The 9,820-nt window shown below is 54.3% G+C and overlaps 1 protein-coding gene across 2 annotated transcripts; it reads left to right on the top strand.

Moving 5' to 3' along the window:
- Window positions 1-440: 440 nt before the first annotated feature.
- Window positions 441-7,584, top strand: ARSI (arylsulfatase family member I). 2 transcript variants are annotated; one of them, XR_014894950.1, is made up of 3 exons: window positions 441-2,013; window positions 3,251-5,540; window positions 6,177-7,584. XR_014894950.1 is itself a non-coding variant. In XM_085298063.1 (2 exons), the coding sequence occupies exons 1-2, from the start codon at window positions 1,694-1,696 to the stop codon at window positions 4,650-4,652; spliced, it is 1,722 nt and encodes a 573-aa protein (XP_085154189.1). In that variant the 5' UTR covers window positions 441-1,693; the 3' UTR covers window positions 4,653-7,584. The 2 variants fall into 2 exon arrangements, 1 of the variants encoding a protein (XP_085154189.1); XM_085298063.1 differs by having other exon boundaries at window positions 3,251-7,584.
- The last annotated feature ends 2,236 nt before the right edge of the window (window positions 7,585-9,820 follow it).

Here is a 9,820-nt window from a genome sequence, read left to right as displayed (position 1 = left end):
GACGCCAGTCCTGCAAGAGAAATTACACAGGAGCATCTCTCTTATCTCTCCCCAAAGCTCCCCAGAAGCACAACTGCATAGCGGGGCAACCGGGGCACCAAACCAACCCCCTGTTCTGCTGCCCTCAAAYCCAGACCAGTACCTCTGCATTGGCAGAGGCCCCTATTTCGTGTCAAACCCTGCCCTCCCCGTGGCTGACTGTGGCCGTAGGCAGTAAGTGGCCCCTCCCTGGCTCAGTTTCCCCACCTGGAAAATTGGCACAGGAGTGCCTGCACCACTCTGTAACAGTCAGCATGCCCTTGGGTGGTTTTATTCAGTATTGAAGGTATCACAACATGTTTTTGCAGCTTCCTCTTGTCTTTTTTTTTTTTGGGGGGGGGGGGAGAGGGGGGGATTGAGATCGTGGCAGGGGCAGACAGTCCCAGGAATCCCTCCTGGGAAGCCCAGCTGGGCACAGGGCACAGCCCATCCTGCTCCCCTTCCGGGCAGGGCGGTGTGGGGTTGGTGGGGTGAGAGCGCTGACCCATGCGGGGGCTTTTCCATCTGCAGTGAGCTGAGCCCCCCTCGGGTTGGGGAAAGCCCCCACCAAGGGACCTCTCAGCACCAGTCGTGGATCCTGCTCTCCACACGTCTTGGGGAAAGCAGGAGGGAAGCACTGAGCCGCGCTGCTGCTCCGAGGCAGAGGAATGCCACTCTTAGGACCCTGCAAGGTCTGGGTCTTCCCAGCTTTTTCCTTGAGTCACAGAGCGAGCTGGGAGGGGCCGAGCCTGCGGCTCCCCATAAACCTGGCTGCTTAGTCCACATCCCAAGCAGATGTTACAACTTTCTGCCTCCTCCGCCAGCGCGGCTGGAGGGAGCTTCCTCTGCCCTCTCCCCCGGCTCTGCTCTCACCAACTTGCCTGCAGCRTGAGCAACGCTGAAGAGGGAGTTTCCAGAGCTCTTTGCACAGTTGTGAAAGACTTCAGGGCTGACTGAAAGAGCCAGTTAAGAAAAAAAGGAAAGGAGAGAAGGAGAACAAGAGGGAAGACAAAGAAAGAAGGAAAAAGTCATGGTGGTGTGGTCTTGCCAAGGAATTTTTTTGGAGCAAACAGTGAGAAAAAGAGACGGCGACTCTTCTCTGAAGGGTGAGGACGAGAATTCAGCACCTCTGGGCTTGAACTTTAGCACCCTCTTCCGCAGGAGTTTAAATAAAAAGAACATCTTATCCTGAGCAAGCCATTTAGACAGCTGAGCAGGCACAGAGCTGAACTGGAGGAGAAGCTAGCTACTTTCTCTAGCAAGATTTTTATGTGGATCTTAAAAAAAATGAATAAAGAAAAAGAAAAGAAGTAACAGCAACAAAAAGCCAGTAAGCCAGAGAGTATTTCTAGTACACTCTGGAGTAGCTCTGGGACTGTTCTTAATAACACTGCAAGGAAACTCGTTCTACAGTACATATGTGTTTGATTGGATCGACTTGATGGTTATTTTCTTTTGACTGAATGCAACCCAGCCCCAGTGGATTAAGCCAGCTTTTTGTGTGTGAGCATTTCTTCATGGGAGCTGTTACTACAAAACTCACTGCAGGGATTTCAGAGAACATCCCCTAGGGTAGGGGGCTGTTTTGGAGGAGGGAGAGACCTCCTGTTTCCTTTGCTCTGGGAAGATGCTGGGACAATAGCGCCCTTCACGGTCTGTGCACCCTCGCTCCAGGATGGCTGTCTATGCTCTCACAGGTTTCTCACTAGTCAGTTTGCTCAGCTTTGGCTATTTATCCTGGGACTGGATGAAGCCCGGTTTGGTGGCAGATGTTGCTATGGACCCTATGGAGAAATCGCTGCCTCCTACCTTCACCAGGCCACCTCACATCATCTTCATTCTGACTGATGACCAGGGATACCATGATGTTGGGTATCACGGCTCAGATATCCAAACACCAACACTGGACAGGCTGGCAGCAGAAGGGGTTAAACTGGAGAATTATTATATCCAGCCCATCTGTACCCCATCCAGGAGCCAACTGATAACGGGCAGGTAAGAAAGGACCTGATTATGCTCTGTTCAAGTCTTGCTATAGGTGACCTCTTCTTTCCCTTTCTTAGCTCTTGTGGGCTTGTGTGTTAGCTCAGTTTGCTGCTAGACATATACCCCAGTTTGCTGACAGATGTTGGGGGTCACCTTCCAGAATAGGTGTCTTCCTGGCTTTTYCAGACAACTCCCTGGTTAGAGAGGTGATTTTTGCATAGTATGAATAATGGCGCGTGGTGTAAATAATGATGTGACACCATGGCAGTGAATACACTTGGTTCTCACTCCCTAGCCCAGCTGAGCTCTGGGTCTCAGCAGAAGTTACTTCCTTAGATGTGAATGTTGTGCTGCAGCTAAGGATGACCCTTTGCCACATCTGTCCCTKGGCTGGTGCATTCTGAAGCCTGAGTCCAAGTCCTCACACTGTCACAGCTGGGGTGACCGTTAATGTGCCATATAGTCAGTGCCTGCCCCCACTCCCCTGCCGTCTCTGGAGTTAATGCTCCCAGTCTCAAGTGCCACAAGAAGGAATGGGTGCAGGGYCAGCTCATGCTCTGTCAGTGGGAGCCAGAGAGTTATCAAGAAATGCCRGGACAGGTTCAAGGAAGGCAGATGTGGACCCTGCTACCAGCTCACCAATGACTCCCCATGGCACATCACCAAGGCCAAATATGTGGACCTGATTGGGCCACCAAACTCACTTTGGGAGAGTGTGGTCTCTGGCGAGGCCTCTGAGGCTACCTGGGGGTGATGGAGCCCCCCAGGGTCCTGGGAAAGCCCCCTTCCTTTTTACTGTTGGCTTGAGAGRGAGCCCAAGCATCCCTAGAGAGTGTAAAGCAAAGAGGACAGGGGTGTATCTGCGTTCAGGTGGGGCACTGCAAACCCCTAGGGATCAGGGGCAACTGTTGTCTGTCCTGCCCAGCCCTTGCAAAGAGCCCAGTCAGCTCTGTTGGCCTGACATCTGCAGGGCTGGCTGCTGGTGGCATCCTGGGTTTTGAAGGGAGAGCASCCCAGTGTACTTTAGGGATGTCTGCTGAGCCTCCTCTTTTTTTTTGAACTTTCTTTGATACTTTTGGATGGACAAGGAGTTCCCTCTGTCTGGCATGGATTTTGCACCATGGGACTGGGCTGACTGACATGGAGCGTTGTGTGCATTTGGAGTCTCCCATAAACAAAGTGCTGTCATGTCCCACCCAGTGCTGCTCCTCGTCAGCATTGATTCCTCTTGATTCTTCTCTGGCAGGTACCAGATCCACACAGGCCTGCAGCACTCCATCATCCGCCCTCGGCAGCCCAACTGCCTGCCCCTTGACCAGGTCACCTTGCCCCAGAAGCTGCAGGAAGCYGGCTACTCCACGCACATGGTGGGCAAGTGGCACCTTGGCTTCTACAAGAAGGAATGTCTGCCCACCCGCCGGGGCTTTGACACCTTCCTGGGCTCCCTGACRGGCAACGTGGACTACTACACCTATGACAACTGTGATGGGCCTGGTGTCTGTGGCTACGACCTGCACGAAGGGGAGAAGGTAGCCTGGGACCAGAGTGGGAAGTACTCCACCCTCCTCTATGCCCAGCGCGTCAGCAAGATCCTGGCATCCCATAGCCCCAAGGAGCCGATCTTTATTTATGTGGCCTTCCAAGCAGTGCACACGCCTCTTCAGTCACCCAAGGAATACATCTACCGCTACCGCTCTATGGGCAATGTTGCTCGCCGCAAGTACGCTGCCATGGTGACATGCATGGACGAGGCGGTGAAGAACATCACCTGGGCCCTCAAGAAGTATGGCTATTATGACAACAGCGTGATTGTGTTCTCCACAGACAACGGCGGGCAGACCTTCTCAGGAGGAAGCAACTGGCCACTACGAGGCCGCAAAGGGACATACTGGGAAGGGGGAGTGCGTGGCATCGGCTTTGTCCACAGTCCCCTGATCAAACRCAAGCGTCGGACCAGCTGGGCCCTGGTCCACATCACGGACTGGTACCCAACTCTGGTGAGCCTGGCAAGGGGCAACCTGAGCAATGTCCCAGGCCTGGATGGCTACAACGTGTGGCCTACCATCAGTGAGGGCAAGGAGTCCCCACGAACTGAAATCCTGCACAACATCGATCCACTGTACAACCACGCCAAGTATGGCTCCTTGGAGGATGGCTTYGGCATCTGGAACACAGCCGTGCAGGCCTCCATCCGGGTTGGGGAGTGGAAACTCCTTACTGGGGACCCAGGGTATAGCGACTGGATCCCTCCTCAGACCCTGACCAACTTCCCAGGGAGCTGGTGGAACCTGGAGCGGCTCACTGATGGCCCGAGGAAGTCCATGTGGCTCTTCAACATCACTGCCGACCCCTACGAGCGTTACGACCTGTCAGACCAGCGCCCAGATGTCGTCAGAGCTCTCTTGATGAGGCTAGTATACTACAACCGGACAGCCATCCCGGTACGGTATCCTGCTGAGAACCCCCGGGCTCACCCAGACTTCAACGGCGGTGCCTGGGGCCCTTGGGCCAGTGAGGATGATGTGGATGAGTGGGAAGGGGGCAGGGAGCCCCTGAAGAGTAGAAACAAGAAGAAGAAGTGCAAGATATGCAAGCTGCGCTCCTTCTTCCGCAAGCTGAACACCAGGCTCATGTCAAACCGGATCTGATGGGAGACTCCCCCAGCATCGCGACACAGCCTGGCCGAGGTGGAGCTCCAGATGAGCAGGGCCGCAGGGGTGATAGCAGGAGGGAGAATAAAGTATGGAGAGGCAGCCAACACCCTCTTGCTTTGCCTTGTGTCAGGGCATGCTCACTCCAAAACGCCTCTCCTCTCTGTCTGGGCCAGCAGCCACATGGAGGGCCAGATGGGTCCGCAGGCAAGCAAAAGTGGTGCAGGCTCAACCACGGTGCTGAGTAGTGATATATGMGTCCACTGAGCTGGGCTGGCCTGTGCACAGCTCCTTCCACAGCAAGAGACCCTTTTCTTCAGGACTGTGCAGGCAATCGCAAGCTTTAAATGTTGGCCATTGCAACAGCACGAGGAACAGTGTGAAGGGGCCCTAGGGTGGCGACTTAGAGGGGCTAGCCAGTCTTGGCTGTTCTGACTGTAGGTTTTCTCACATTCTTTCTCTTTATAAATGTGTTCCTGATTTCCTAAGTGCTGCCGAGCGGCTGYCGTGTTTGGAACTTGCAGGGCCTCCCCCAATCCCACAACCACAGCGTTTCCCCATGATTCTTCATACGACAGATATTCCTGCCTCGTGGGTGACAGACCTGAGACTGCTGAGGCTGGTCTCAGCCTTCCCGCCAGAGGATCTCATGTCACCTGACACCATGACTTCTCCTCTCTGCTGACTCAAGGGGGCCTGTGGCCCGCTGCAGTGGGGAGCTGCGGAGTAGCTGGAARTAGGCCCCCAATGCACTCAGAGGACACCTGGCTCTTCATAGCCCTGCATTTGGGAGGCCGGTTTGTCCTGAGTGCCAGTAGGCTTGACGTGGCCCAGCTCTACGGCAGACCCCTTCTGTCCACACTTACGCCTGGCCAGATCCCTGAGGTGCGTGGCTGTAGGCACGCGTGAATTCTTTGCTGTGCATYCATGCATCCACACTCCTGCCTAGGCATCCTGCACATGCAACCCGTCAGCCACCCCTGGTGGCCCCATCTCTGTGCGAGAGCTGTCTCCAACCCAACACCTCGCTGTTGAACTTGGAGCATGGGGAAGATCTCAGGGAGGTTTCTGCAGAGGTCGTTTACGGTGCTCTGTAGATGCAGGACTTTAAAGCTGTAGAGGGAACAGGGARGTAGGGTCACCCCAACTCCTGCCTTGCTGAGGTGCACACTCCTTCACTTGTCTTTCTTTGCTCAACCCACCCATGTGTGTGGAGGTGCCCACTGTGTCCCTTTGCTGTGGATCAATGCAGCTCTCCCAGGAGCACATGCGTGGGGGGAAATACCTCCCCATCTGCCTTCCATGGGGATTTGAGTGAGGCAATTGTCTGAGGCCAGGCATCTTGCAAGCTCAGGCGGTGAGTGAAGTGCCATGCCCCCGCGCTTTCAGCAGGGTGCGAGTGTGTGTATGCGCRCTCAGATGAGAGCTGGCGAGCATGAAAGAGGGTAAATAGCTTTAAAAGCATTTTGGATGCATGGTGCATTTCCATTTACACAATGTATTTTACATTTCTCCCCACAGGTTTCTCTTGGTGCAGCGTGTGTAGGCGAAGGCCCTGCTGTGAATTTTGAAAATAGTTATTTTTGTCTCTGGAAAATGAGGCCCGTTAGGAYTTGTCAGCTCTTGGATGAGCAGTGTGGGCTTTTTTCTTTTTTTTTTTCTCTTCTCTCTCTTGCAAAATAACATTCATTTAAAATCTGTCATTGAAAGATGTGACAATTGGCAGAATGTACACTGAATACCTTTCAGTGTGCTTTCAAGCCCCGTGTGTGAGAGAGAGGGAYGGGGATGGGAAGAGAATGCAATGACACGTTTGTATTTTTTTTTACTCTTAGCTGGATTATTTGGGGGAATTGGGATTTTCTATAGAAACAAAGAAAAAAAAAAGCCGGCAGCAAGGCGTAATACAGGAGGCCCTGTTATTGTAGAGATGGAAAATAGTTTGCAAAGCCAGAGCATGGATGTCTGTCTGTCTGTCCATCCACCTGTCCTACCTGCTCATTGCACACCAGTCGCTGCATTGCCCCATCAGCCCTCTCTCCAGCCCTACGGACATGTCCCATAGGACAGAAGTAAGAGCAGATTTTGCAGAGGCACTAAGTGCCTCCAGGGCTGCTCTGTCAGCCTCAGGGCCACCCCCAGCCTTGGAGAGACTCCCCATCCCTATCCCCAAGCCGCTTAGCAAGTCGCTTCACGTGCATCTGGCAGCATGTGGCGTCACCACCCAGTACATGTCCCACAGTCACCGCCTGGCCAAAGCAAACCACGGGGAGATGCATCACRTCCTTTAATTTACTACCTCAACCAGAGGGAGAGCTCGGTCCCGGGGCACGTGCCGTTGGTTTCCCCATCGGCAGTCAGAGTTCAGCTCCAGCTGCCACTTGACAAAGCACTTCAGCAACCGGTTGCCGAATATAAATCARCGCTTTGCTGAAAAAGAAGAGACTTAATGCTTAGAGCTAAGCATGTTATCCACGCTTTGCTGAGCGGAGGCCTGCGAGGGAGGCTGTGCGGGAAGGGGAGGGAGGGTGAAGTCTGACACAGAGATCAGACGCCGAGTCACAGCAAAAGGGGTTGCTGTGGAAGACACTTCGCCGGAGGGAGCAGGGCAGCGTGAGACTGGAGTTGGCCGTGGGGTGGCGACAAGGCTCRGGAAACGGGTTTCATTTCCATATTTATGTAAACGTGTCCAAGTTTAGTCCTTCTTTTATTTTTTTTTTCAAAAATGGAAATTTCCATGAAAACATGTTCGATTTTTCTCCCTTCAGTTTTACTAATATCTTGATGGAAATGTTAGTCTTGTCTTGTTTTATTTCTAGTTTCAAATCACTGGCTTACTGTTCTTAGGCTGATGCTAATTTTGGTCATCCAGTGTAGCCATGGTTTTAGATCTTTTCTTTTTTTTTTAATAAAAATGTTGCATTCTGAATTTTAACTRAAAGAAACAGTCATAGGAGAGTCTTGGTCCGTGAAAAGGAAGAAGGAAAGTAGGCAGAAAAGTCTCTGGGTGTTTGGAGAGCACAAAGCCTGTCCCCTGCATGCCTCGTGGGAGAAGAGCGGTTGTCTTGTCCTTTCCTTGTCGCCGTGTGTTTGGCCCTTTGGCCCTGTGTGCGCCCAGATGCCTTTGCAGAGCTTTGCCCCTTGGCAGAATTTGCCTCTCCCAGCTCCAAGGCTGCATTCAAGGGTCCCAGGGCTGGAAAACGGCAGGGGATCGTCTGAAGAAGCTCCTGCGAGGAGACCGTATGTGTTCCTCCAGCAGCCTGGCCCAGCAGTCAGCGGTGCTTGCTCTCCCTCCAGTGCCTCCCCCGGAGCAGGCAGGGACACCTCGCCACCTCTTCCAGGAAACCCCCTCCACCACTGCTTATTGGTGGCTTCCGAGATAGCACAGTACAGGGCAGCTCCCRGCATGGGGAGAAATAAAGTGATGTGCCAAAACTGTGTGTTTTCTCACAGTTCAAGCCCCTTTGGGTGCCTGTAAGCTCTGGCTGCAAAGGGGTTAAGGCAGCCGGTGGGCGAGACGCTGCCAAACTGGCTGTGGAGCTCTTTGCCTTGCTGGCGATGTTCGCACCAAGGAGATCTGTTTACACAGACAAGCTGAGAGCTCTCCTCACTCCTTCCCTCCCGCTCTTGAAAAATCAGTGCAAGCCAAAGTCTACTTAAAACCCTGGGCCAGGATCCGAGTGAGGGGCCGAATCCTGCGGAGGCGATGGGGAAGGAGGATGCATCTGGGGTTGTTGAAGCAGGAAAGGACATCTCCATTAACTGTCATGGTGGGAGGGCACCAAGGAGAGCAGATGCCGTGGGTAGCTAAGGCCGGGGGAGAAGATGCTCCAGATAAGGGTGCTGTATTTCAGTGAGGTAGTTGCACCGTCTCTCCTTCCAGGGGTTCGAGGATGTGAGGTTTTCCCATGGTACAGCGGAGCCAGCATGCAAAGGCAAAGCAATGAGAGAGCCCCACGGCACCTGGTGGAGGGCCCCGTGCACCCAGTGTCTTGCCAGCAGAAGGCCTATTCCTGTGGGTCTCTGGCCACAGACCCTGGTGTCCAGGGAAAAAGTGGTCCAGGGGACATCTCCTCCCCTCCAAAAGCCGAGCTGCTGTGGGGCAGCAGGGGGGAGCGGCAGGGCCCGCAGGGACAGGGTACATTTGAAAACACAACCTTAAATGTAAATCTGTTCTCCTTGCTGTGGTATTTATAATTCTTACCTAAAAATAACCAAGAATTCAGCTTTCCAGAGGACATCAACTGAGCATCCCCCAGACCCCAGCTTGTGTGTGAAACTGTCCCAGTAATTTTGGGATCTCTGCAATATGTAATTCGCAGCCCTGCTTGTTTTGCAGAGACATAACTGCAGGCTCGGTAAGGCCCGTATAAGCCCCGGTGCCCCGGGAGGAGAGGGGGTCCTGCCGCAGCCCCGGCGGGGGGGACACTGCTCCTTGTTGAAGGCTGAGCCGTCCCCAAGCCCCACGGGCCAATCGCCCATCTCGCCATGCTTTGTGGCCGGAGAGGAAGGATGCAGCGCCCCAGACGGGGAGGCTGAGCGGGGGGATGTCCCCTTGGGGAAGGGCGCAGTGGAGGCCCCACGGCTTCCCCCTTTGCACCCAGCCAGGAGGCAGAAAGTGGGTAGGTGCACGCGGAGCCGCAGGGTGCCTGGGGGAGAGCAGGAGGCGTTTCTGGCGAGCCAGCCAGGGTGACGGCTCGGGAGGAAAGTCTCCATCAGGCGGCGAGAGCCCAGCACAGCAGCGGAGAGGGGCCTGCCGGGAGCTCCGGAGTCCGGGAACACGTCCTGGGGTAGCCAGGCAGCTCGCCCCAGCCGGCCTGGAGGAGAGAGCACGGTGGGCTTTCCTCCAAGGATCCCGAGACCTCCGAGCGAGGACTGGGACTTCTCCCTGGCCTCTGGGAGAGACTCCCCAGCCAGCACCAGCTCCCGGCCCCAGGCGGGAAAGGTTCCCCCCAAAATGCCTGCTTTGTTTCATGTTTTTCCCCAGAAATGAGTTCAGCAAAGCGGCAGTTCCCATTTGGGAAAATTTCAGTGGCAACGCAGAGCATCTTCAACACTCAAAAACCTAAGCTGCCCCTCCCCGAGAGAAGGAAAAGAGCGATGAAAAATGAAAAAGCTGGATAGGGAAGAGGTCAGCAGGGGAGAAACCCCTTCCGAAGAGGCGC

Source organism: Rhea americana, unplaced genomic scaffold, assembly GCF_003343005.1.
Source record: "Rhea americana isolate MKP2758 unplaced genomic scaffold, rheAme1 scaffold_135, whole genome shotgun sequence".
NCBI classification, from domain to species: Eukaryota; Metazoa; Chordata; class Aves; order Rheiformes; family Rheidae; genus Rhea; species Rhea americana.
The sequence above is the reverse complement of the archived record's forward strand: the minus strand, read 5'-3'. Positions and strand labels throughout refer to the sequence as shown.